Source organism: Zygosaccharomyces rouxii (assembly GCF_000026365.1).
Source record: "Zygosaccharomyces rouxii strain CBS732 chromosome D complete sequence".
Lineage (NCBI taxonomy): Eukaryota > Fungi > Ascomycota > Saccharomycetes > Saccharomycetales > Saccharomycetaceae > Zygosaccharomyces > Zygosaccharomyces rouxii.
This window is the reverse complement of record NC_012993.1, coordinates 1,180,935-1,208,412: the sequence shown is the minus strand read 5'-3', so window position 1 is coordinate 1,208,412 and position 27,478 is coordinate 1,180,935. Positions and strand designations below refer to the sequence as shown.

At 39.2% G+C, this 27,478-nt stretch overlaps 11 protein-coding genes across 11 annotated transcripts; 4 read left to right on the top strand and 7 right to left on the bottom strand.

Moving 5' to 3' along the window:
• Positions 1–161: 161 nt before the first annotated feature.
• YCS4 (condensin subunit YCS4) lies at positions 162–3,695 on the top strand (the record flags this gene model as incomplete). The annotated part of the gene is made up of 1 exon (XM_002497006.1): positions 162–3,695. One exon carries the CDS (start codon positions 162–164, stop codon positions 3,693–3,695), a length of 3,534 nt encoding a protein of 1,177 aa, XP_002497051.1.
• Positions 3,696–3,748: 53 nt separating this feature from the next.
• Positions 3,749–4,924, bottom strand: HEM15 (ferrochelatase HEM15; the record flags this gene model as incomplete). The annotated part of the gene is made up of 1 exon (XM_002497005.1): positions 3,749–4,924. The coding sequence occupies one exon, from the start codon at positions 4,922–4,924 to the stop codon at positions 3,749–3,751; it is 1,176 nt and encodes a 391-aa protein (XP_002497050.1).
• Positions 4,925–5,331: 407 nt separating this feature from the next.
• Positions 5,332–7,155, top strand: ALE1 (lysophospholipid acyltransferase; the record flags this gene model as incomplete). The annotated part of the gene is made up of 1 exon (XM_002497004.1): positions 5,332–7,155. The coding sequence occupies one exon, from the start codon at positions 5,332–5,334 to the stop codon at positions 7,153–7,155; it is 1,824 nt and encodes a 607-aa protein (XP_002497049.1).
• Positions 7,156–7,200: 45 nt separating this feature from the next.
• MED4 (Med4p) lies at positions 7,201–8,088 on the bottom strand (the record flags this gene model as incomplete). Its single annotated transcript, XM_002497003.1, has 1 exon — positions 7,201–8,088. The coding sequence occupies one exon, from the start codon at positions 8,086–8,088 to the stop codon at positions 7,201–7,203; it is 888 nt and encodes a 295-aa protein (XP_002497048.1).
• Positions 8,089–8,251: 163 nt separating this feature from the next.
• CMG1 (Cmg1p) lies at positions 8,252–9,130 on the bottom strand (the record flags this gene model as incomplete). The annotated part of the gene is made up of 1 exon (XM_002497002.1): positions 8,252–9,130. One exon carries the CDS (start codon positions 9,128–9,130, stop codon positions 8,252–8,254), a length of 879 nt encoding a protein of 292 aa, XP_002497047.1.
• A 272-nt stretch (positions 9,131–9,402) lies between these two features.
• ZYRO0D14146g (uncharacterized protein) lies at positions 9,403–10,479 on the bottom strand (the record flags this gene model as incomplete). The annotated part of the gene is made up of 1 exon (XM_002497001.1): positions 9,403–10,479. The coding sequence occupies one exon, from the start codon at positions 10,477–10,479 to the stop codon at positions 9,403–9,405; it is 1,077 nt and encodes a 358-aa protein (XP_002497046.1).
• Positions 10,480–11,668: 1,189 nt separating this feature from the next.
• ZYRO0D14102g (Na+/H+ antiporter) lies at positions 11,669–14,089 on the top strand (the record flags this gene model as incomplete). Its single annotated transcript, XM_002497000.1, has 1 exon — positions 11,669–14,089. The coding sequence occupies one exon, from the start codon at positions 11,669–11,671 to the stop codon at positions 14,087–14,089; it is 2,421 nt and encodes an 806-aa protein (XP_002497045.1).
• A 140-nt stretch (positions 14,090–14,229) lies between these two features.
• Positions 14,230–16,995, bottom strand: ZYRO0D14080g (uncharacterized protein; the record flags this gene model as incomplete). Its single annotated transcript, XM_002496999.1, has 1 exon — positions 14,230–16,995. One exon carries the CDS (start codon positions 16,993–16,995, stop codon positions 14,230–14,232), a length of 2,766 nt encoding a protein of 921 aa, XP_002497044.1.
• Positions 16,996–17,521: 526 nt separating this feature from the next.
• Positions 17,522–19,798, bottom strand: PDR8 (Pdr8p; the record flags this gene model as incomplete). Its single annotated transcript, XM_002496998.1, has 1 exon — positions 17,522–19,798. The coding sequence occupies one exon, from the start codon at positions 19,796–19,798 to the stop codon at positions 17,522–17,524; it is 2,277 nt and encodes a 758-aa protein (XP_002497043.1).
• Positions 19,799–20,668: 870 nt separating this feature from the next.
• ERG11 (sterol 14-demethylase) lies at positions 20,669–22,261 on the top strand (the record flags this gene model as incomplete). The annotated part of the gene is made up of 1 exon (XM_002496997.1): positions 20,669–22,261. One exon carries the CDS (start codon positions 20,669–20,671, stop codon positions 22,259–22,261), a length of 1,593 nt encoding a protein of 530 aa, XP_002497042.1.
• A 312-nt stretch (positions 22,262–22,573) lies between these two features.
• On the bottom strand, positions 22,574–27,253 carry SPP41 (Spp41p; the record flags this gene model as incomplete). Its single annotated transcript, XM_002496996.1, has 1 exon — positions 22,574–27,253. The coding sequence occupies one exon, from the start codon at positions 27,251–27,253 to the stop codon at positions 22,574–22,576; it is 4,680 nt and encodes a 1,559-aa protein (XP_002497041.1).
• Positions 27,254–27,478: the final 225 nt, after the last annotated feature.

Here is a 27,478-nt window from a genome sequence, read left to right as displayed (position 1 = left end):
TAACCTTATCCATCACGATCTCTTCCATTGAAGAGTCGGAGACTTAAATGCAGCGAAAACACGGAATAACTTTATCATTTCGAAAACAAAAACACTCATCACACATCTCAAATTCAAAGATCATCGAGGATAAATAGAAGATAACTTCATTTTTGATACACATGATAGAGTTTAGTCTTTCAGGATACTTAACTAGATTTCAATCTAGTGACAAGAGATCTTTCCCACCGGTGGAAAATCCATCGAATGAGTTAAACACGGTTATTGATCGTTTGGCGGTCTCTGCTGAACAGATAGATGCAGATGAAGAGACATGGGATTCATTGGTGGATTTATGTCATGGATTTGCACACTTGTCGAACAAATTACAATCACAACTAAGTTATTTAATAACGTCATCAATGAGTAATTTGGCCATTGAAATTAAAAACAATCTACACAACAATTCTGGTCAATTGGAAGTAGTAGATCTACTTTCACAATGGAGAATACACTTAGAGGAATATGGTTATTTGGTTTATGTGATCTTATGTTTTTTACAGGAAGATGTGCATATCGCAGCTGCGCAAACAACAAGCTTAGGACGTGGTGGATCTAAAAGATCAAACGCCAAAAGCGGAGCTGTAGAGCTCTTTAAAAGGACGTGTGTTCAATTAGAATCCATGTGCGAAACTATATTAAAAATACTCGATATCGATCTGGGTAAACTTTTCCAAACTACCGCAGAAAAGAACATGTTCATCGAATTATTCACGAAACCCTTATATCTGCTGATAGAGGTAGAACCTGCTGTAAAAGTGAACTCTTTGAAAATGTTAATACAAAGAATTATTTCCATGTCTGTTAAGTACCATAACCAGGAATCTAGTGCCGAAAATGCCATTATGACAAATTTAACCTATTTTTTACATCTATCCAATTTTAATGCAGAATTATTACAGACTTTGAATGACGTTTATGACTACCCTCAATTGACTGAAGAGGTTCTTAGAGACATTAGCTCTCGTATTTTCAATTCAAAGGATACCACTGGCCCAAAGGCTATTTCTAATTTCCTCATAAAACTTTCGGAGTTATCACCACAAGTTATGCTTCGACAAATGTCTTTGGTGATTAGACTTTTAAACAACAGTTCCATCACCCTGAGATGTTCTGTGGTAGAAGCATGTGGTAATATCATCATTGGTTTGACAAATGATAACGAGCAAATGGATCATTATAGACAACAAATATTAGTTCTTCTGGAACTATTGGAGGAACGATTCTTAGATTCAAACCCTTACGTAAGAACCAAGGCTATTCAGGGATGCATCAAAATTTGTGATATTAGTTCAAAATTTAATAAGAGCAGATCGAGGTTTGCCAAATTGGCGGTTTGTTCGTTGCAAGATAAATCGTCCTTAGTACGAAGGAATACTGTTAAATTACTGTCTAAAGTTTTATTAAAGCATCCTTTTGGAGCAATGCACGGTACACAACTCAAATTATCCACTTGGCAAAAATACCATGCTTCCGCTCAGAGGAAACTTAAAGAGTATTTCGAAAAGAATCGGAAATCGGAAACCTTAGAAGATGCTATTGAATCTTCTCTAAGGCAAGATGAGCAGGAAGAACGAGAAGAAGATCAGGAAATGGCGGATGAGTCAGATTCTAACTTCAAGGGTTCTCATTTATATGGTGATGAATTGGAAAATGAACATCAATTGCATAAATTTGAAAGGGAAAGTGAAGTAATGAATTCTATGGATAGAAATGCCGTTCTTAAGCTCAAACTTCTGATTGTTTATTACGAAGATGCAATAGAATTCATCAAGGATATACATGAAAGCTTAAAACTTGCAGCCAATTTACTTTTCTCACGAAATAGAAATGAAGTTTTAGAAACGATGGATTATTTTGTGTTAGCGGACGCCTACGGATTGGAACCTAGTATAATTGGTGTTAAGAAAATGCTTCATTTGGTTTGGATGAAGGGAACAAATGATGAAGGAACCAATATCTCATCTCACTTGGTTAGTTGTTATGAACAATTATTTTTAACAGCTCCTGATGGATTCAACTATAGAGAAAGATCCTCCTTTATTGCCAAAAACTTAATCCAATTAACCATTGGGGCTTCCGTCGCCGATATTGCATCGTTAGAACAATTAATGATCATGATGTACAATCAACAATTGATTGATGAAGAAGTGATTAATATACTTTGGAGCATTTACAGTTCTGCTGGTGGTGACAAAGAACAAGCAGTAAAATTCTCACAGAAGCAATATCACGGTTCAGTCATCATTTTGGGGATGATATCATTGGCTAACCATGAGATCGCTCTTCGAGGTCTTGACTTTCTATTGAACGTGGGCCTTGGTGAAACAGGCGAGCATGATTTAGTTCTTTGCCGATACTCATGTTTAGCATTAGAAAGAATGATACCCAAGGACCACAGTGTATTTACTCCCCTAACTAGTGAGGATAGAGAAGTTGAGGTCGTCAAAAAGCTTTATGCCAAGATAATAGCTTATACCACTGACTTAGAATGTTATCCAATGCTGGAACAAGCACTAAATGCTCTTTTTACAATATCTTCGAGGCCTGATGTTGCAGCCACAGATTTAATAAGAGAAAAAACCATGATGACTTTTGGTAAAGTGGAAGGAGATGATTCAATTAACGGTCCACCAACCTCCCGTGTGGTTTCCTTGAGTCAGTTGCTTTTCCTTGTAGGACAAATTGCCATTAAGACTTTGGTTTATTTGGAATCTTGTGAGGCAGAGTTCAAGAAGAGAAAAATAGCCGCCGAGACACGTCAGAGTAAAGAGAAAGAAAACAACAAACAGGAGGATAAGAGCGTGGATCAAAGCCATGATACTGAATTAGAAATGATTGGTGGAAGTAATGAAGATGATTTCGCAGATGCTATTATTTTCATCAAAGAGAAAGAATTACTATTCGGTGAGAATTCATTGTTAAACAAATTCTGTCCGATTGTTGAAGAAATAGTTTCCAATTACACAAGGTTTAGCGATCCAATATTGCAAAGAACAGCAGCCCTATGCTTGGAAAAATTCATGTGTGTTTCTTCTAGCTACTGTGCCAAAAGTCTACCGCTTTTAATCACCGTGATGGAAAAAAGTTCAGATCCTATTATTCGATCAAATGCAGTTCTTGGATTAGGTGATATGGCTGTTTGTTTCAATAATCTAGTCGATGAGAATACGGATTATTTGTACAGGAGGCTGCATGATGGCAATTTAATGGTTCAAAGAACTTGTTTGATGACCGTGACGTTTTTAATTTTGGCTGGTCAAGTCAAAGTTAAAGGCCAACTGGGACAAATGGCTAAGTGTTTAGAAAATCCTGATCAAGGTGTCAGCGATATGTGTCGATTGTTCTTCACGGAATTGGCCACTAAGGATAATGCTATTTACAATGGGTTCATCGATATCTTTAGCAATTTATCCGCTGATGAAGATTTGAACAAGGATGGCTTCAAAAGAATCATCAAATTTCTATTATCGTTTGTGGATAAGGAAAAGCATCAAAAGCAACTGACCGAAAAATTACTGGGTAGGCTATCCAAGTGTGAAAGTCAAAAACAATGGAGCGACATCGCATTTGTATTGAACACTCTACCTTACAAGAATGAAAAAATCACAGCTGCATTAGACGAAGGTTTTAAAATAGTTCGCGCAAGGGAGTAATCATCATCAAATTATTTATATAAATATTTCTATAATAATTATAAATGGCATATTTAATTTTTCTTTTGCTCTCCAAAGACTTGATCTAAATCCTTAATAGGATCGTTAGATTTACCTAGTGCGAAATCTAGGGCCAGTTGGTTGGAGTACAAGTCAGAGCTGTGTAAATGATTCTTCATTAATTCAGCCATACCTTGAATAAAAGTCTTATTATCGTTTAGAGAGTCGCATCTTTTAATCTTGTGTTTAAATTCAGATTCACCAATGACCTCATTGTCTAATTCAAATAAAGTCTCAATGTGGTCAGAAGTAAAGGCAATAGGTACTAATAGTAATCCATCCACCTTGGGTGCTAAAAATTCGACAATATTAGCAGTTTGAGCACCTAACCAAGGTTTAGGACCCACCTGGGATTGCCAAACCAGTCTATAAGGGTTAGAAAGGTTCAATTTATGCATAACTTTACGCACAGTAGCGCCAACTTCGGCTGGGTAAGCATCACCAGTATTGATCACATCCATGGGTAAAGAATGAGCAGAGAACAAAATAACAACTTTATCTCTAATCTCTGGAGGAAATTCCTGTAATTTTTTCGTGATATTTTCAGCAAATGCACTAGTCAAACCTTCATTATCAGGCCAACGATCAATGGTAGACCAAGTGATCTTTCTTTGAGGATCTAATTCTTTAATCTTTCTCCATAATTCGTTCAAAGATGAGCCAGTGGTTGAATATGAGAATTGTGGGTATTGTGTAAACGCCACTGCTCTTTTCACACCATCTTGTAATAATTTTTCGTAGGTCTCATGGGTTAGCGGTTTGGCATAACGGAAGGCAACATATGGCTTATGAGGGGCAGTTTCTGGTGAGATCGAGTCCATAATTCTACACACTTCAGCAGACTGGTACTCTGACCATTTTCTAATGGGTGAGCCACCGCCAATTTCACTGTACTGAGCTTCAATCTTAGGGGTACGAAATTTAGCAATGTATTTTGCAATAGTTCTCTGGTAGTTCTTTGAAATAGGGATCAAATCGTTATCAGAGAATAGTTCATACAAAAAGTCATAAGTCTCTTTAACAGTAGAAGGACCCCCCATGTTCATGAACACAACGGCTGTGGGAGATGAGCTAGATGAGCTAGATGAGTAACGCAAACCAGACCATGTTGCCCTGTTGGCCCAAACTCTGGGTAATAGTGAGCTTCCTTTGGATACAGTTGAAAGCATTGTTTTCAGTTGGGTAGGTATTGAAACCGAAGAGTAGAAGATCAAGAGTGAAATACAAGCCCCTACTTATATAAGTTTGCTCTCGGGTGTTCTATACAGATGGAAAATTACAAAGAAATCTTGTACAGAAATCTGAGGTCATTTAGTCATTTGCACCCATCAAATCTCAAAAGTGAGAAACTTCAATAGGTTGAATTAACGATCTTACTTCGAATTGTTCTTTTTAGTGGTTGAAATTTTTCACATTCTATTTGATAGATATTTAATAGTCCACCGAAGTTAAGTCAGGTTTGACCTGGAATCACCCAACATCAAAATAAACAAGAAGGTAAAAGAGTCAAATAGAAATTTGTGATCTGGTTGTCTTCATCAATTGATGCGTTAAATTACAGTTTCTTTCTTATTGAATGATGTACAATCCGGTAGATACAGGTATCACTGTCTTGGCGGAAAGATTTGGTATTAGCAATTTCATTTTAAGGTATGCTACATGCTTGTTGGGATCATTTGTATTCAATCTTTTCCTGAGGAGAATTCCTGACAATAAGGTGAATTTGAAATGCTTCTTTATTACATCTGTTTCCATGTTCTATTTATTTGGTGTCTTAAACCTTTATCAAGGTTTCCAGACACTATTTATCAGTACGACTTTCACGTATTTGATTAGCAGATTTTACAAGTCCAGATTTATGCCCTTTGTGAATTTTGGATTCGTCATGGGTCATTTGGCCTTAAACCATTTTAGTGCACAATTCTATGACAGCGAAGGTCCAGAAGCTATTGATATTACCGGGTCTCAAATGGTCTTAGTAATGAAATTGACAGCATTTGCTTGGTCATATTACGATGGATCTTATTCAAAGGACCACAAGTTTGAAGATTTGACGGAATATCAAAAATTACGTGCGGTTAAGAAACATCCATCTTTCTTAAAATTTATGGCATTTGCATATTTCTATCCAACTCTGTTAACAGGACCAAGTTTTGATTTCGCAGATTTTGATAGATGGTTGGATGGATCTCTTTATGACGATTTACCACCAACAAAGAGGTTCAAAAATGGGAAGAAACAAACTCCCAAGAACGATTGTTTGGCATTGTGGAAGGCATTGCAAGGTTTAGGATGGATTGCATTGAGCATGGTGTCACCCAGCTACATAACTACCAGCTATATGTTCAAGCCAGAATTCGGTTCCAAATCCTTTTTCTTCAAAATCCACTACTTCTTTTTCTTGGGGCTTACTTATCGATTCAAATACTATGCTGCTTGGACTATTGCAGAGGCCTCATGTATTCTGTGTGGATTAGGTTACAATGGATACGATTCGAAGACCCAAAAAACTAAATGGAATCGTGTTCAGAACATCAGTATTTGGGGTATGGAAATGGGCCAAAATTGTCATGAAACTTTAGAGGCTTGGAATATGAATACAAACAAATGGTTAAAATACTACGTTTATTTGAGGGTCGCTAGAAAAGGTAAGAAGCCAGGATTTCGCTCTACCATGTTTACATTTTTAACTTCAGCATTTTGGCATGGTACTAGACCCGGTTACTATTTGACTTTTGCTACTGGTGCTCTCTGTCAAACTTGTGGTAAATTCTTTAGACGTCATCTAAGACCTATTTTCTTGGCCGAAGATGGTATTACGCCAGTCTCCTACAAATGGATTTATGACGTTGTCTGCTTTTACGTTACCAAGATTACATTTGGTTACATGGTGCAACCTTTCATCGTACTTGGTTTCAAAGAATCCATATATGCTTGGGGATCAGTCTATTTCGTTTTACATTTGGGGATTGCCCTAACGTTCTTTTTGTTCAGAGGACCCTATGCTAAATCTGTTATTGCATTCTGTACTTCTAAGCAACCAAAGGAAGCTAAGAGGAGAAGTGTTGAAAACGATATAGCCAAAAAATCATCTTCTTTAGGTGATATACTTGCTGATAAACAAGCTTTTGAAAAGGAGAACTCTAGTGAAATGGATATTTCAATGGGGATCCCACCAGTGGATAAGACTTACGTTGGAAACGCTAAGAAAGAATGGGCAGAATTTTTGCAAGACTATAACGATTGGAGAAATGAAAAAGGTCTTGAAATTGAAGAACAAAATCTATTGAAAGCTTTCCAAGATTTTAAGGAAGAAATCACCATGCCAAATAATGCAAAGAAAATGAGTTTTGAAAATTATTCGCCAAAAACCACTCTTTCTGGCGATAAAAAGGATTAGAATTACAAAATGTGTATATTTTTTTTTTTTTTTTCCCTCTCTTTCTTAGAACTCGTCTGGCTTGAAGAGATCTAAATCCAGATCCAATGCCTCATCATCAGGCTCATCATTATTATCTGCATTAGCTGTTTCTGTAGGATTTTCCGTAAATACAAAAGATTGTCTCCTTTCATTTCCATGTGCACCTGGGGAAGCAGGTCTTTCTCCAGTTTTGGTTTCTTCGCCTTCTTTACCATTTTTATCTCCTGAACCCTGCTTTTCTGTTGCATCTGCTTCTTCTTCTTCTGGTTCACCCGGAATCCTTGTCATTTCTTTACTGTGCAAGGACGCTATGGCCAACATACCTCTCCTCAAGGCATCTTCTGCTGGCCATACAAAATTGTTGGGTCCAATTGTACCTTTATCAAAAGTCGGTGGTATCTTTGTAAATTTGGAAAGTTTCGTAGCATAATTTAGTAATACACTTGAATTTACCTTTGATCTCTGTTTTAATATTGACTGCTTTTCAAATTCAACCTGTTCTAACATCGGCAGACCATTCAACATTTCATAACATTCACTTAAAGTCTCTAGGACTTCCTTAGTCTTACGATCTAACTCATTAGATTCCTTATCTAGTCTGTTCAATTCAGAGTCTATTCTATCGTACTCTGCGAATGAATCTAAGCTCTTGTAAAGGCTCTTATCGACCTCAATTAATTCATGAACAATTTTAACATCCGGTTTAAAATTATCCACAGATTCTACTAATGCCGCCAGTTTCTCTTCGTATTGGGTTAAATCTGCATATATTTGTACTTTGGACAATTCATCATCATTGTTATTACCTGAAGACATTGCATCTGATATTAGAGATGTAGATGATGAACGAACATGACCTCTTGAAAGAATATTGGCAGGGGTATCTGGTGCAAATTCACTTTGACTTAACATCCTGGATATGTCCCTCTAACAATCTCTTGCCAATGATTCCCGCTTTTATATAGGTACCTTGATTATCAATGTGATTTTTCAGTTCGTAAACGCTTTTAGAAGAATGGATGTTGATGAATACAAGAATACTATACAGGGTATCTTTTAAATAAAGGCGATCGGACTAATGTTCTTCTTCTGTGAGACCTGGGCAATTAGCATGCAGATCTCTTTCATCTTCGAATTGAATCCCGCAGTAGTAACAGTAGTAAAGTTCACACCGTAGAAAGATGTGCAACTTGATAATTCTCTCATCTATTCCCATCTCATAAAGCAGGTTCAACTCTTCGTCTTCACAATCACTGCAGTCCTCTGGCATGGACTCGATTTCAATGCTCCGATCCTGAGTCTCTTGATTATTACCATTACTATTATTGGTATCAGTATTAATATTATCATCATTTGAAGAGGTTTCATCATCATTATTCGGTTCGTCATCAGCAGGTTCTTCCACAAGGGGTTCTGGTCTTTCCCAATGATTTATCTCCCTCACGTAGGGCCTCCAAAGGATATTGAAATCTCTTGGGTCTGAGTCTGGGAGACACACATCTGCATCACCGCTCATTTCGAAGGCTATTTTTTGCATATGGCGCCAAATATCCATCTTTCTCTTATCACCTTGTCTATTACTATTCAGTTGACGATACTCTTCTTCCAAATCTTGCTTTCCATTTGAACTTTTGCTTCTCCTCTTGGCCTTTGGTACATTATCATGCGGCTGGAGTGGTCTCTTTAACCTGGTTCCACTGTTGTAATCACTAGGTTCTGCGGATCCAAGTGCATCACCGACTTTGTATCCCATATTTGACATCATCTTGTAGCCCTTGGGTAATCTTTGACGCATCTCTTGATCATTCTGATAATCATCTGAATTCAGACTGTTCTTTCCTTGGTCTTCTTGCCCTTCACTGAGGTGGAAGCTCCCTGTAGTCCACTGCGTGTCTTCCTTCTGGGGGCTTTCCTGTTCGACTGTGACTTGTCTTGACTCTTCTGCTGTTTCCATTTTACTATTACTAACGCCAATGAAGTTATGATAGGTGCTGGCATGGCAAGCTTAAGTTCTCAATCCCTTGGTACAAAGGGCTTTTCGGTTGTAGTCAAGGGTAAGTAATACCTTAAATAGCTTCGACCGCGATGTCTATGTAAGTGAGCTGAAAGAAAAACTCTATAACTCAAGTCAAGTCAAGTTCAAGAATTGTATCTAGAAGTAAACTAATTCTTAATTCCATAACCATAATCGTCGCTTATAAAGAAATAAAGTATTGATTTTTTTTTTTACTCTTGGTCTTCATCTTCGGTGAATTCATTCACAATTTTGGGGGTTTTGGGAATCCCATCTTCTTCCAACTGCTTAGCAACTACATCTTTTAGGCCTCTTCCCCACAAATCGTGATTATCACCGATTACATATGTCAAAGTCTTGTTCATATAGCCGTTGGGACCCAAATATTTCAAATTCTCAATAACGTCATCGAGCAAAATGGCCTTACCAGCTGCAATTCCATCGTTGAGTCCAGGGTGTCTGATATTAACGATGTGAATGTGGAAGTGGTAGTACGAAGGTTGGTAGTGAACAAAGATTCTCAGTTCATCTGCACGAATAGCGTAGTTATAACATCCTGGAACAATAGTTCTAATCTTGGTATTTAAGCTCTTGAGCCAATCACGATCACCAGGTCTTAAATCCCTAATAGATTTTAAATCGTCTCTGTAGAAGATGGCCACCAGATAGAGCGCATCTAGATTGACACCATCCCATTTCATATCTGGTAAGATGACAAACCCATCACGCTTATTATCCTCCAAAAAATCTCTGTAGACTACACGATCAGCTTCAGCTCCTTGATACAAAATGTTGTAGACCCACTTTAACCTACCTAGGTTGTACATCTCATCGATGTAAGGTTTGACGATCTTTTCATAAGTCTCTGGAGTCTCCCTAACGAGATGTAATTGTTGTTGCTCAAATTTACGGATGTGTACCGATGTAGCAGGCCATATTAAATTTAATCTTGCCGTAGGATTATGATCCATGTTTTGTTTGAGCACCGTTAACCCCCAATAATAGATATCATTTGATGTCAACTGTCTCAACTCTTGCATGGCATTGGTACATGAGTACTCATTCTCACAGTGGTAAAAAAATGGAGTATTTATGCCATCAGAACCGGATTGAGAGCCAACCTTATTTTCATCAAATGTGAAGTGAGTCTTCTCTGCTGTCAGAATTGCGGACTTCTCATCGATGAAACCCAGTAAAGAGATGGTTTTGGTTTGAGGGTTTGAGTTTAGTACCCTTTCAAAACGAAATTTATCCACTAGAGAACGGAATGCAACGTCAGCCTCAGACATCTTTATTACCTATTTTTCCTATTTCTTTAAGGTTTGATTAAGGGTATTCAGAAGGTAAAGTTCGCTTTTAATATCAAAATCGGTCTTGAGATGGATCATGAAGAGGAAACAAGAGAACATGCCAAATATGCTGTCAAGACCTGTTGGATTTAGACTGGAATAATCTTGAGTATAATCAACCAATGCTAATAGAAGTCATGCCAACTTATTGTACATAAAATTATTTAAGGAAAATCCACCAGATGAGAAACACTAGGAACAGACCAACAAGCGCAAATGGGGCGTATTGACTGATAAGTAGATCGATATTAATCTTATGGGCGGATTTCCTGTACTTTTTAGAGGATTCCTTTAGTGTTGCGCTCATATCACTCATCTTATCTAGAGAGTCACCTCTGTACAAAAGATCTTCAATATTTTTGGACATAATTTGCTTGACACCGACCAATTCTTGATTCAATTGATCTAAATTGTCTTGAACCTTCTTATCACTATAAGTTTTCTTAGTCTTTTGCAAGAAATTGTCAAAACTCACAAAGGCATATGGCCTTACAGTTGGCTTTTGGCTTTCATTACCATGAGAGTGTTCAAATTCCTGTGCCACATCATTTAAATAGGAAAAGGCCAAATTACGTGGATATCCTCTCTCACAGATTACAAAATATATCACGACTGCAACCTTCAAATAGTGAATTTCATATGAGCCGCTCTCCAATGTGGCCTCAGTAGCAGAGTGTGGAGTCATTCTGGTTACTACCATCTTAACTTTCTTTCTTTGATCTGATAAGAGTGGATCGGTATCATCATCAACAGATGCACATAGTGGAAGGCCTTTTTAAGATAGAGTTTGAGTCCTGTTAGTATCAATATCTTGGTTTTTGACGTACTGAAACGGTTGGAAGGGGAAGAAACATACCATCGTCTCTGTAAATTAACGTAGACTTAATCATCAGCGATTGAAGGGAGCTCCTGGTCTTTTAAATTGGTTTCTTTCTTTTATTGTCGATAGTTGATGTGTTCATATCTGTTCACATGTTTTCAACATGTCCCTCTATTGAAATCATAATCAACAATCCGAGCTCATCTTGAAATGTTGAACAGAAACTGAATGAGTTGCTCGTAGCCATACGCGTGGTCGACAGTGCAAACAATATTCGGTAGGCATAAGACAGCCTCATATCTCCTCTTGATGGTTTGGCGTCAGTTGGAAGTCACCAAGGCACATGTTGCTTACAGTTGCCTTGGTATATTCTCATCTATATTCTCCCTGGTATCATTATTCGTCAAGGAAAGATTATATATTGGTGAATCTATGGTTGCTAGTGTATTTGGGTTGATTGTTGGACCACATTGTCTTAATTGGTTTAATCCATTATCGTGGGGAAACACAGATTCTATTACTTTAGAGATTAGTCGGATACTGCTCTGTTTGCAAGTATTTGCAGTTTCCGTAGAGTTGCCACGCAAATACATGCAGAAGCATTGGTTATCTGTGACCATGTTACTGGTCCCAGTGATGACCTCTGGCTGGCTTGTGATTGCGTTATTCGTTTGGATCTTGGTTCCTGGATTAAACTTCCCGGCGAGTTTACTGATGGGAGCATGCATAACTGCTACTGATCCTGTATTGGCACAGAGTGTTGTATCTGGTACTTTTGCTCAGAAGGTTCCCGGTCATTTGAGAAATCTTTTATCATGCGAATCTGGTTGTAATGATGGACTGGCATTCCCCTTTGTGTTTCTTTCTATAGACCTCTTACTTTATCCAGGTCGAGGTGGAGAGATTGTCAAGGATTGGATCTGTGTTACCATCCTATGGGAATGTATTTTTGGATCTATCTTAGGTTGCATAATTGGATACTGCGGTAGAAAGGCAATTCGATTTGCAGAAGGTAAACGTATTATTGATCGTGAATCTTTTTTAGCATTTTATTTGATTTTGGCGTTGACCTGTGCAGGATTTGGGTCAATGTTGGGAGTGGATGATTTGCTAGTTTCATTCTTTGCAGGTACTGCATTTGCGTGGGACGGATGGTTCGCCACCAAGACTCACGAAAGTAATGTATCCAATGTAATCGATGTTTTGTTGAACTATGCATACTTTGTCTACTTGGGATCTATTCTTCCCTGGAAAGATTTCAACAATGCAGATATTGGCCTTGATGTTTGGAGATTGATCATTTTGTCGCTAGTGGTCATTTTTCTACGCAGAATTCCTGCAGTTCTTTTATTGAAGCCTTTGATACCTGACATTAAATCTTGGCGTGAAGCTATGTTTATTGGTCATTTTGGTCCCATTGGTGTTGGTGCAGTATATGCCGCTATTATTTCAAAGAGCCAATTGGAATCTCACTTGACTGACGAAGAAACACCTTTGAATTATACACCTGGTAAAGGATCAAAGCATTGGCAGGCAATGGCCTGTCTTTGGCCCATCACTTGTTTTTCTATCATAACTTCAGTCATCGTACATGGCTCTTCGGTCGCCGTCATAATGCTAGGACGTTATTTGAATACAGTAACTTTGACGGCGGCTCCTACAAGTCGCACTGCAAGCACATCTACAAAGAATTCATGGTTACAAAGTTTACCGCCCTTCGATAAATCTGGGCGTCCTTTCTCTTTGCAGCGTTTAGATAAAGAAACATCACCCACACCTGGGCAAATAGATGTAAGAACTAGTGGCATGATAGCTGCACCAGCACTGGGTATGAGACAGCGTTGGAGACAAAAATTGCATGGGAATAAAGAAACTGAATCAGATATTGAAATGAGCGATTTGCAACGTCAAAGAGAAGAACACACAGGTACCATTGACTTAAATGATACAACAACGGAAACTTTAGGAACCACCAATGCTAGGACTCCAGGGTTAGCACAACGTAGTAAGGTGAATATAATGAACAGAACAGAAACTGTCAATACTATTTATGGATTGGATAAATTAGCTGACGATACAGAAAACCATGACGTGTACCATGTTGAAACTTCTAGAGTACATGATATTGGTTCATCGCACGACGACGTTTATACGTATGAATTCGATGCAGATTCAATTGACTCCTTAGAAAGAGAACGAATCAAACTTCTGAGAGAGCAGGAGCAGCAAGCATACATTGCATACACTGAAGATAACCAGGTTATAATTGAAAATAGACAAGGTGAAATTTTAGAGTATGCAAGATCCCATAATGACGGGGTTAGGGACGCAGAAGCAGGATCGCATAATCAAGGTAGGCATAAGAGGGCATCTTCTCCGCCATTGGAAAGATTACGTCAAATTACCAATGAAGCTTGCAAAACCAAATACTACGCTTACAAAGTTGGCAACGATCTCATTGTTGAAGATGAAAGTGGTGAAGAATTCCGAAGATACAGAATTAGTCCTCATGGTGGCAAGAGAAAAATCAAAAAGAAGAACATCAATAATCCGGTATCTAGTGTTCTTTCATCAATGGGGATTACAAAACCAAGGCGTGTACCTGAGAGGAAAAATCACTCTCTTCTGCATTCGGAAGATGAGATGGCCGACGATGAAGCAGAAAGCGAAGAAGAGAACTACGGAGATTCAGACGACTTAGCATTGTTTGTTAAGGACCATGCTGATTAGGTAGTATGCGAAGGAGAAAAAATCTAAAAAAATCTAAAAAAAAAAAGACCTGCGAATCTATCTTACTGAAAAACCATCCCCATAAGTGATTTCAATGTGCTGTAGAATACAATATTTGTAGCATTACCCATTAATAAAATTCATATATCAATATCGGAAAACAAATTGCCAGATTCGGCCCTGTTTAATAACTCAGTCCATCTTGTATTATAGCATTCCCAGAAATCACCAGAAATCATGCCAAGGACATCATTATCTTCATCAAATACCTCCATATTTGGTGAAAGTTTTTCTCCAATAGCGGGACGACCTTGGTCACTTTGAGAGGCGGCAGGACCACTTGGTGCACGTGTGTTGAACTCGCATTCCGTCTCATCTCTACCTACAGATGGTTCTGCAGCGGGTATTTCAGACGTGGGATGGACTAATGGTGGGGGGCCAGCTGGTACTGATGATGATGATTTACGGGAACGTGAATTCTCCACCAAATTACCGAAAAAATTTAAATCTGCATTTTCGAAATTATCCGCTGATGGTGGTGACAAAGTTTTTCCAGGAGATGCCAAAGCTTTCCCAGGGGATGCCAAACCCTGACGTTGAACTTGAGCTTTCCAAGTAGTTTCCGTAGCAGTTCTAACTTCAAGAACTTTCTGAACCACCGTTCTCTGCACTTTTTCCATGGAAAGAAGAATTTGTAAACCTTGACATCTTTGATAAACTGACTTTGCTTTATCATTGCTTGGATTACGGAGATCATCAAAAACTTTACAAAACATTGATAAGGCATGAACAGTAGGAATTTTCTTTGATTTGGGAACTCTCAGTGTACTCATATCACAATCTAAAGTATCACTACCATTTTCAAGAACTAGAACACCTTTTTCGAAGAGAGTCAGTTTATTGTATGCCAATATATACGGAATTGATGCTCCTCGAATAAAAAGTGTGAAAAACATTGAGACGACTTCAGCAAAATAAGGCGAAGGTGATTCATGCCCCGGTTCTGTTAACTCGGGAAAATGAATTTCATCCAGCTCAATACTACGAGCGAGTGCATTCCTTGCCACAGAAAATGATACCAATGCGATTTTAACCACAGAGTTCTTAGCGTCTAGATTACACTGCGATTCAATGAAAAGTTTAAGCCCACCTAGACATAAGAGCATAGAAAATATCATGCCTAAAATCCTTGTCTCTTGTAAGGGTGTCTTATGAATTAATTCCTTATCTGTGTAAAACGAAATGGGCAAGAACTCCTCTTCCGTAAATGTCAACAGTTCCTCGCAATGCTTGTCTAAATAGGGACATTCAGACTTGCTGTAGATGCTCTGCATAATGGGTCTTGCCATTTTTCTCAAAAATCTTTTAAGAAGACCATAAAATCCACAACTATAGTCATCAAAAAATTCCTCATGAAAGATGTCTTCTTCCGTAATTTTCATTGGCCTTCCAATATGAAAAGCAAGTGAAAAATCTAGGAAAACAACCCAGCACCATAACTTCTCTAGGGAATCTGTATTCCCCAGAAGTTCTTCATCGCCTCGAAACAATTCCTTAATGTTACGATTTAGACCAAGAGAGATCGCATCACAAACGAGAGAATCAATTAATACAATCTGATGAGATTCATCGCCTCCAGTGAGGCCATGAATATTTCGATGAAAGTATCTCAACAAAGTGAACTGCACTCTCTCAACATACATGATTTTAGCAGTTGACAATCCTGACAGAAACACAAAGAATTTTTCCAAAACCTGTGGGAGTAATGCTCCAAATCGCACCAAAACGAGAATTCCAAGAACGACACCAACTTTGTAATATTGGATTTTAGTGAATGGGACAATATTGATAACAGGCCTTTCGCCAGTAATCAGCGACGGAATACCGGGGACAAACCCCAATTTAAAATCATTGAGAACTTTCTTCTCATCAAATGCTCCTGTAATTTCATACAGCTCAGGTTTCGAAAAAAAAAGTCGAAGACTTTTTTCAATCTCTTCATAGCTTGGTAATACAAATATCAATTGTTTGGCAAGAGAAGTGTCCAAAGGAAGATTGCTTGTGAAGGAATTTGATGGCATCTCTATTAGTTGATTTTCCCTAAGCATACAGTAACCACATTCCTTTTTAATTTGGCGTCTTGCCGTGTTGACTTTTTCTCTCAATTGCTTGAATCTATCCATCAGTCCCCAATTCCCACTAAAGAGAAAAGTTCTCATTGAAGTAGGACCAAACATTACTTTTCTTCCATTACGTTTCGATTGCAGAAAATATAACTTTCTTAACGGATTGACTGATGCACTAGTGGTAGTGTCCATACTGATAGCTAATCGAGTTTCCCTCTGAAAGTCTCGATGGTGTTGTTCCACACATTTTTGGCTAATAGTATGGAGATGAGCATCTGTACTATTTGGTGAAGTGGAAGATGGCGAAACGGCAGATGAGGATCCGACGAGGGACTCAGTCCCGCCTTGAGGCATATCCCCTAAACTATTGTCCTCACTAGCGCTATTGCCACTGATTTCATTGGCAACATCGCGCAACTGCCTTTCCAGTTCATTAACTTTAAGTAACAATTTGGTATTTGGCATCGATCCTATAGAATCAATATTACCACGTTTACCAGCCACCGTACGAGGCGTAGAGCTACTCTCCATGTAAACACACTCGGGGAGTTCTCTAGCGATGCAGGTGGAACACATAGGTTTTTGTTGATCACATCGTAGTTTTCTCCTTCGACAAAACGTACACGATTTGATAGGTTTCATCCTTTTCTTCTTCACAGTCACTGAACCCGCATTGGCACTTGCTCTAGAATTGGAATTGGAGTTTGGGTTGGCATTTAGGACTGAACTCCCCAAATATGGAGAACCGAGCCCATCAAATTTACCATGTTCGATAGCCATTGAGCGAATGATAGAACAATTTCGACTTCCTATGTTCTTTTTCACTCTTTCCTCGCCTAAACTTCCTTCCGTGAATAAGATTTTGACTCAAGGATGTAAGAAGCTAACAATTATAACAGTAGAAAGTGTACCTGTAGCAGCAGCAAAAAAAAAAGAATAATTTTTTTTCCAATAATTCAAACCCGATTCACTATTAACAGACACTTGAGTCTATCGGGCCATCTTCTTGAACTTCTCGAAGAGTACCAAGTGTAAAAAGAAGCTATTCTCTCTTTCTTGCTTGTCTTTTTTTATTATTAGTACTGTTAGTCAGAGTGGAATCGAAGTGGTGAAATCCGCACTGTTTATATACCCTTGGGTACTGAAAAATATGAAAAATAAATAAGGCTGAGGACATATGTGAGTCATGTGAAAATTTGGGTAATCATATAGCAGCATAAAATGGAAGATTAACGGGGCCTAAAGTGTAAAATATGACTCAAATATTATATATGGGGTATAAGCAGGAATGATTTACTTGCAATTGTTACTTCAAACTTAGGTCGAAATCAAAATTTACGTTAAAACCAGTGTAGAAATCCTCTGGCTTCATTGACCATACGCCTTGGGTTTGTTGCTCATAAGTTTCCCAAAATGATTCTGTCATTTTGTCCAATGCCTCTTGAGAGATTGCATCGTCTGCATGACAGTTGTTTTCTGTAATGGTTCTTGAAGTACACCCCTTATCAAAAACTGTACGACTCACACGCTCTAGCGCTAATGAGGTCGTAAGCTGATAAGATTTCGAAATGGCCTTTTGCAATTCGGCCCTCGATGGGTCAAACAATTGATCGAGAGTCTCTCTGAATACGGAGGTGGTGGCTTCAAATGAATAATAATTATCCAATGGCACGTTAAGGTCGTTCAAACTCAAATCAGAAATACCTTCGGTGATGATAATACCTTTTTCAAACAAAGTCAACCTAAAGAAGAACAACGCGTACATTTCTGTGAGTATACGCATGAACAGTGGGTTAACCAATAGTAACGCCAAGACCAAGTCGTTCTTGGGGCCAGGAGTATCTCTTTCAAACGTGCATATGATGGTATTAACGCAGATGGATAGACCCAAAAGCCCGAACTTTATAACTCTGTTCTTGTTATAAGGAGTGCTGTTTTTCAAAGCAATACGAGAAACATTGTGGAAATTTAATAGCATACCAAAGGTAGGAGCTAAAAGAATGATATCAAACATGTCTACCTGCTCCAACATTAGCTTAGACGAGTAGAACTTTATTGGCAAAAATTCTTTAGCGACGAATTCCTCCAATTCATCAGCTACTTGATCTATATTACCGCTGGTGTTTATTGAATTGATCTCCAGTATGCAACGACGACCAATTTTCAGATACTTCAGTAACATGGTTAACCTTCTCCCCTGCAAAGTACCACCATTTAGCACATCCTGTAGCGAAGTTTGAGAGCCGATCGACGATAGAGATTCTGGGGTTATGTCAAAACCAGCAGCTGGTTTCTCTAGGGGGCTAAAAGTGGCGGTAGGATCAAAACAATCATCGGTTATGAAAAGCGGCTTGCCCATTTCAAAGGATATAGAAATATCTGCGAAGAGTGTCCAGTACCACATGTTTTTCAAGGTGTGAATAGGCCCGACGAGTTCCTGCTTATCCTTGTACCACCATTCTGCATTGGAAAGCCCCAGAGTAAGAGCACATTCACAGAGCTCACTGACCAAATTGGCGGCCTGTGGAGTCTCGCTGCACTCATTGGGACAGTAAACCTTACAAAAGTAGAGTAGCAATAAGAACTGAGCCCTTTCCATAAAGTTTAATTTTGACGCGGTGTTGATGGCACTTAGCGATAAAAAGAATTTGTCCACTATGGGCGGAACACTGCCATTGGTCTTGGCGGTATACACAATGAGCAGAACCACTGCGGCTTTATAATAATTCCCGTCGCCATCGGGCGCCGTTAATTGAGCAATTGGATGATCAAGCCCGGCAAACGATTTTGCGTCTGGAATCATACATTTCTTAAAATCTGACATAACTTTATCCTTATCGAGAATCTGTAAAAAATCGTGAATGTAGCCATCAAAGAATTCGTTAATACCCTCCTCCATCTCTTTGTATGACGGCAAATACTTGCAAACCGCATTGAGTAAGGTATCGTTTTCATTTGTAGCTAAGATCACCTGTGACACATCTGTATTAAACTGCGAAAACGGGTTCTGTACGACCCACAGGTCTCTTTCGGGTTTGATCATCTCCCATAGTTTTCTATACTCCAGTTGAAACCTTTCGCCCTGCGACGCCACCATCGTTCTCCAGGACGTGGGGCCATATAGAATGTTTTGTCCTCTACAGTTGTAGAGAATCCTGTATTCCCATAATGGATTATTGGGGTTACCGGGTCCCGCAGGCCGCAGCGAAATAGCACCACCACAAATTGATGATAATCCTGGAACGTTTGACGCTGCATCCGTCGACGAGGGTGGTGAGATTTGTTGTTGTGAATGCGACTGCGACTGCGACTGCGATTGTTCTCCTTCTAGTGCTGCTAGTTTAGCCTCTAATTCCTTAACCTTTCGCATTAAATCAACATTGGGTGAATCACTAAATAACTCATCTGTTGTCAGTGGGAAGTTGAAGTCGTCGGTATAGACGCAGTTTGGTAATTTTCTATCCAGACATTGTCTACACATAGGCTTACGATGGTCGCACTTGAGCTTTCTCTTACGGCAAAACGTACATGATTTAACTGCCTTCCGTCTTCTTCTAGGGATTTTGGTATCTTTATCCAGCATGATGCTAAGAACTATTACTTTTCCGATCTCAATACTCTAGTAACTGAAACGCAGAGACCTACGGGGTAATAGTCACATTAACAATGAAAGAATAAAGTGAATAACAACACTTTAGATGAGCCAAGTCGCACCTCTGACCGACCTTGAAAATGCAAATAAGTTCCTTGGCAACCATCACTAATGCCCGTTCTTATAATTTTTCACCTCTTCGGTGACAAAGGACTGGGGAAAAGAAAGAAGGAAAACGGTTGTAAGACGGAGAAGTTTCAGCCGCATACAGCAGTGCATCTTGGGCGGCTAAGTGGGCACACGTACTAAGGCAATAGGATCAAAGGTGCTAGAGGGATGAAATCGCGGATTTAGGGGGGCAAATTTCTTGGTACAGTAATTCCCGATGAAGGCACGTGATATTCACGTGCTTGTTGTGCGATTACGTAGCATGTGAAAAGCACGTGGTGTCTGTAGCCACGTGCTTTTCACATGACAGCTAAACGTCGCGTTATCCTTCGTTTAAGCTTAGATTTCGTGTGCAACGGCCTCGGATTTATCGTATTGGTGCTCTTCGTTAATTCATCGGTCCTATTTGCCTGTGCCACTTTTCACGTGACCTCGTTTAGGCTCGAGCTCGCTCGTTTAAGTTTGCTTTTGTCTGTTTACGAGCAAAAAGGCTTTAACTGCGTTCAAGACCGGTAAACATACAAAAGAGATACATTTCAGAGAAAAAAGCTTCCATATCGCTAGACTTGCCTTTCGAAGAATTTTGAATCGTCAATTGTTAAGACGTTGGACACTACTGCTGATACACTTCCTGGTTCTGGTTTTTCCTCTTAGCCCTGGCTTTTTTTTTTTTTTACGTCTATCATACTCGAAATGTCAGAGTCCCAATCTCTAGTGATTAAATTGGTGGAATTTGGCAAGTTGGCAGTCTCTGCCTTCTTGGAACTGTCCTTGTCGCAACAGATCTCAATCATTGTAGTGACGCCTTTCATCTATACCATGGTTTGGCAATTTTTATATTCGTTGAGAAGCGATCGTCCTCCTATGGTTTTCTACTGGATTCCTTGGGTCGGTAGTGCTGTTCCATATGGTACCAGACCTTATGAATTTTTCGCCGAATGCCAAGAGAAATACGGCGACATTTTCTCATTTGTCTTACTGGGTAAGGTTATGACCGTGTACTTGGGCGTCAAGGGACATGAATTTGTCTTCAATGGTAAATTGGCCGATGTTTCCGCCGAAGCTGCTTACACACATTTGACTACACCAGTGTTTGGTAAAGGTGTGGTTTATGATTGTCCAAACAGTCGTCTCATGGACCAAAAGAAATTCGTTAAAGGTGCCCTTTCAAAGGAGTCCTTCACTAAATACGTCCCATTGTTAGTGGAAGAAGTGAACAAGTACTTCCGTACCTCTAAGAACTATGATATGAACCACAAAACCCACGGTACCGTTGAAGTTATGGCTGCACAACCCGAGATGACAATCTTTACCGCCTCTAGGACACTTTTGGGTAAAGAATTACGTGAAAAATTGGATACTGGATTTGCTCATTTGTTTGGTGATTTAGACAGAGGTTTCACGCCAATCAACTTTGTCTTCCCCAACATTCCTTTGCCCGTTAACCACAGAAGAGACCATGCTCAGAAAACAATTTCTAACACTTACATGTCTTTGATTCGCAAGAGACGTCAAAACAATGACATTCAGGACAGAGATTTGATCGATTCTTTGATGAAAAACTCCACTTACAAGGACGGTGTCAAGATGACTGATCAAGAGATCGCCAACTTGCTAATTGGTATCTTGATGGGTGGTCAACACACTTCTGCGGCTACTTCCTCATGGGCTTTACTTCACTTGGCTGAGAAACCAGATCTTCAAGAAGAATTGTACCAAGAACAGATGCGTGTCTTGGATAACGGTAAGAGAGAATTGACTTATGAAGCATTACAGGAAATGCCATTGTTGAATCAAATGCTTAAGGAAACTTTGAGAATGCACCATCCATTGCACTCTTTGTTTAGAAAGGTTATGAGAGACATGCAAGTTCCTAACACTTCTTATGTGGTCCCTAAGGGTCACCATGTCTTGGTTTCACCTGGTTATTGCCATTTGCAGGACTCTTACTTCCCAAATGCTAGGGAGTTCAATTTGCACCGTTGGGATCAAGATGCTGCCTCTTCTTACAACACTGGTGAAAAGGTTGATTATGGGTTTGGTGCCATTTCCAAGGGTGTCTCATCTCCTTATTTGCCTTTCGGTGGTGGTAGACACAGATGTATTGGTGAGCAATTTGCATTCTTGCAAATGGGTGTTATCATGTCTTTGTACATTAGAACTCTAAAATGGCACTTTGCTCCAGGTAGAACTGTGCCAGAGCCAGATTTCGAAAGTATGGTGACTTTGCCTAAGCTACCAGCCGAAATCGTGTGGGAAAAGAGGTTTCCAGAGCAAGTGATCTGAAAAGCTCAATTGAACGTATATTTATTCTGATACATTGCTTCCATTGGAAGCTTACGTATGTAAAGAGATAGAAAAATAGATTATTACATCGTTGAATATTATTTAAATTCAAATTGTCCCAGTGCTTGTCTTTTTAATATCTTATTTGTCTTACTGTACATATATATATATATATATATATATATATGTAAATATGTATTTCCTTCCTTTTTGTCTATCATGTAGCCGCCTTGTAATTCTAATTGTCCTTCCTTCCTTAAAAAATAACATAGAAAAATAATGTCTATTCTCAGTTCCATTTATTATGCCCTCTCAAGAGTTGCCCTCAGCGTTTAAGAATTTAGGTCTCTTGAGAATAGGAACCATTAAGGGTATATCATCCGGGTATGGTCTCTTTAATTGACCGTTTTCATCTACTTCATCCATTTCCCTCTCACTCCGAGTCTCTTCAACTGTGCCAAACTCTGCCACTCCAGACAAAACTGGATTTCTTTCAGCGCCAGGCGTACCTTCTGCCGAAGTTGGTGTGTTAAGTCTCTTGGGTTTATTGACATTTGGTGGTTTGGCACCGCTAGGCTTACCCAATTCATTTAGTTCGCGCTCAAGAATTCTGGCAACGTCCAGTTTGCCTAATGCCGTAGCGATCATGTTCAATACTTCGTTGTCACTTAAATTTGTGGAGCCTGTATTCTTCCTTCCACTGCCATTTTCACCACCATTATTGGCGCTATCTTCTTGCTTTATACCTCTCTCGGATAGATTCTTCGATACTTCACTTTCAAACCATTGATTTTTCTCAGCTGAATTCGACTCACCAAATTTCATATTGGCACGTTTCTTCAATCGTGAACGTAAATCATGCTCCCAATTTTTCTCTACATTCACTTCTCTCCATTTCCTCTTACGTTCTTTGTTAATTTCTCTTTTCAAAATACCCATCTCTTTATCGTTTAAATGCTCTTTAGCCCTTTTCAAAAGCATAGTCCTTCTGCCTTGAATATCCTTGAAATTAGGAACATTGAAGGTGTATAATAACGTAGGTTGTTCTGATTTCTTGTGAGGTTTTTTAAATCTTGGAGCTTGAGAAGGTATTGTGCCCTCTGAAGCAGGTTTTGGTTCAGCTTTAGGAATAACTTGAATACCGCTGGGAGGTACTAAACCATCTAAATTCAACATTGGTGGAGGACCCTTCTTATAACGTCTTCTTTCTGGTCGAGATGGTAGTTCTTGGATCTCGTTCTTTCTGGTATCATTCAAATCCGGAAAAACATTGGCCAATGTGGCAGAAATTATGTTGCTTAAATTACTGGGCAAGTCAACATTATTGCCACATGATTGAACCAATTGTTGTTTAACCATATCTTCGAATGCATTATGTGGGTTTTCATCTCGCCTCTTCATTTGCACCTGGGCGTTAGCTAAATCGTTATTTTCCTCACGCTTAATAGGTCCTGATAAGTTCTGTTTTTCCAACTTGAGAGCTTCTTCTGAAGTATCTGGCTGGGGTTTAGTTGCGCTTTCAGCACCTGCCTCACTAACCCGTGATGGAGATTTCTCTTGAGTCTTCTCTTGAGTCTGCTCTTGAGTTTGCTCCTGACTTTGCTCCTGACTTTGCTCCTGACTTTGCTCTTGAGTCTGCTCTTGAGCCTTCTCTTGAGCCTTCTCTTGAACCTTCTCTTGAGCCTTCTCTTGAGCCTTCTCTTGAGCCTTCTCTTGAGCCTTCTCTTGAGCCTTCTCTTGAGCCTTCTCTTCAGGAATCTCTTGAATCTTTTCTTCGGGTTTCGTTTGAGCCTTCTCTACAGGTATCTCTTGAGCCTTCTCTACAGGACTCACCTCAGATCTCCCTTCAGGCCTCTCCTGAGCCCTATCTTCGGGTATCTCTTGAGCCTTATCTTCAGGTCTCCCCTCAGATCTTTCTTCAGGCCTCTCTTGAGGTTTTACTGGCAAATCAATCTTGCTAACATCTGGAGTTTCCTCGATCAATACAGGATGTACCTTTGAATGCTTATGAGTTAATTCAGTTTTTTCTGGTGAAGGTGTTTGGCTATCAGAACGGTTTGCCTCATAGTTAGACCTCTGTTCTTGGATTTGTTCAACAGCTAAAGCATCAGTAGGTATCGAACTACTGTTTATAAAAGCTTTGTCTTTAGGGTCTGACTTCTCATTACTTGAATCCTTTTCAGTTGTTACCTCTGGAGACGTCTTGTCAGCCGTTTCTTGAACATACGGTAGCGTAGAATTTTCCGTTTCTTCTATTTTGATCAACGTTGGAGTCTTTGTATGGATATCCTGATGATTTTCCGATTTTTCGGTTCTTGGCTCATCGTTACTCGTATCAATTTTTTTAATGTTCGCCAGACTGAAGATTGGCGTCCTTCTCATTTTCTTCCCTTCATCTTCCCCATCCTGTTGAGTCTTGATGGCAGAATAATCTCTTGAAGAAGTTCTCCTTGATGACTCTAGTGTTTGTGCTATCGTAGTTTTGGTATGCTTGATAATATTCATCAAATATTCATTTGATTCTTCAGAAGAGGCTCCCGAAGCTGCCTTAGCTCTTGCCGCTGCCTTCAAAGTATTAATGATTGGAAGCAAGACAGCAGGAATAATTTTGCTTCTAACATTAAGATTACCAGAAGGTCTGCTTTGTTTTCCAGGACTCCTGATATCATTATGGTGAGTAGATTCGTTGACCTTTTCCTTTCTTCTCCTTCTGGCAACTGGTAAAGCTAAGGGAGGATGCTCAGGAATAGCCCATGGGGGATGGAACGGAATTTTTTCCCTATGTACAACAGTCTTGCGCTGTAGCATAAACGGCATAGAATTGTTCTCTAGATCTTCGTGATTTTTTTCCCTTGTTGATGGATCGACAGCCGTATTGCCTGACAGAGCCAATCTGTTTAGGTTTAAGTTATTAGAAGTTAATGGTATTTTGTTTAAGGTATCCTCGATACCATTCAACCCTTGTCTCGTTCTTCCTTCACTAGCAACATTTGACTTGATAAAGTTAAATATTGGGATGTTCTTCAAATTGTACAGAGGGACTCTCTTTAGCTTCTTGGACTTCTTTTTTCTCACTCTTTGTTCCTTCGAGGGGTTATTTGCTTCTTCTGAGATCATGGCGGCTCTTCTTGCCATTTCCTCAGGGGTCCATCTTCTATATGGCTTCTTTGGTTTTCCACTTTTGGTCAACCTTAGATCAGGAGGATATGGTGGACCTCTAGCTACAATTTCCTCCAATTCCTTCCTTTCTTCCTCTAACTTTTCCTGTTCCTCTTTCTTCTTCGATTTCTTATCTTCACGAACCTTTTGACGTTCCTGCTTTTCTTTCAATTTATTAATCCTGTTCTTCTCCGAAAGACGCTTTTTGGCAGCATGAGCAGCGGCTAAAGCCACTTGTGAATATTTCTTCTTATTGATTTCTTCTGATGGTTTAGCATATTTTTTATGTTCACTCTTGTCAGCTGCAGTTTCTAAATCATCCTCCCTTGACGGTTGGTCTTTCGAATCAGCTGGCGTTTCTGGATCCAGGTCTGCAACGGTTAAATCGGCTAGACCACGATTAAATTCCTCCATTATAGATTGATCAAAATGATCCTCATTTTGTTCTTGTTCATCACTCTGTTTATCCCTTTCCTTTTGTTCTTGTTCTGGTGCTTGTTCTTCTTCTTGTTCCTGAAAGGCCATATTCATGGCCCTTTGCATGATTTGATTTAAATCAAAAGTCTCAGATGTGCCTTCTTCCAGTCCAGCCGGAGTTGTTTGCACATCATGAGTAGTAAATTCTTCATTGGCACTCACACTTCGTGAAATACCTTCTGTGGTTGATCTAAAATCTTCCTCAGGTTTTTGAGCAGTCGCCGTTGGTTCCTCTGGTGCGGTCGTATTCACCACCTGGTTAACCATTTCAGCAAGTTGTTTAGAGAAATCATCGCCAACTTCTTGTTCTGGTGCTGCTTCATCACGTTCTTTCTTTTTGTTGTGTTTGGGACCATCATGACTCTTGTCAAGATCTAAAGGTGTATAAGTTCTAGCTTTAGCCCTTTGATCAGATTTTTTACTTGAAGATTTCTTTTTTGATGTAGAGGTTGATTTTTTCTTTGTAGTCTTAGGAGCATTGGCAGCAGGGCCAAGTAGTTCACGTTCAAATGCCTTTAAAGTAGCCTCTACAAGGGCTTGAGTTTCATTATCACCAACATCTGCTACCGCTGATGGTTCATCTTGAATACTAGTAGCTTCAGGATGCATAAACCCCCTAATGACATCTTCAAAATTTAACAAGTCATCATTATCGTCTTTCTGAGATTTCTTCTTTTTGGAATCCTTCTTCTTTTTAGACGACGATGACGACGATGAAGATTTTTTAGACGGTTTTTTTGATTTACTCTTTTTATCTTTCTCCTTCGGCAGTGGTGCTTGTGTAGTAGTATCTTCTTTATCTCTTACATTCAACTCCTGTAGGGATTCCAGAATGGCGCGTCTCAAAGTTTCATCATCTTGGTCCAGTTGTTCTTCAGGTTGTGTCTGCGAAGGTTCATTTCCCTGCATTAAACTTTGTTGTAACATATGAGCCCATTCTTGGTTCTGCTCATTATCCCCTTCGTCTTCGTCATCTTCTTGTACTTCTATAGGAATCTCATCAGCTTCTCCGTTCGGACCTTCAAATGACCCTTGTCCTCCTTCATCCTGCTGTTCTTGTTGTTGTTGTTGTTGCTGTTGTTGAAGGTCTAAGGATATTTCACTGTCTTGTGAAGGTTGTTCATTCATATTTTGAATGGCACTCGCAACAACAGCGGCCAAATCTTCTTCTTCTGCGCCAAAGTCCGGCAACTCAACGTCATCTTGATTATCATTAGTATTAGTCACAATATTTGAATCTTGCTCAGGATTAACATTTTCGGTATCTTCAGTCAAAGTTTCATTTGCATTATGGGAACTAAGTAGATTTCCGACCAGTTCATTAAAGTTTAAATCGTCGCCGTGCTCCTCCGACATTATTGGAAGATAAACGACTTGGAAAAAATGCTGGAAACTACTGCAAAATTTAAATTAAGAATTTATATGGATTCTGAAACCACGGACTAAACTGGATATAGTATTTTTATAGAAGTTTCATTAAACGTTTGATTAATTAAAGTTAACTCAACTTTTCATTAGAGATGTTGATAACGGAAAGCATGAAAAATCGAATTTTCGTTAAAAACGACAACTATAAGAATT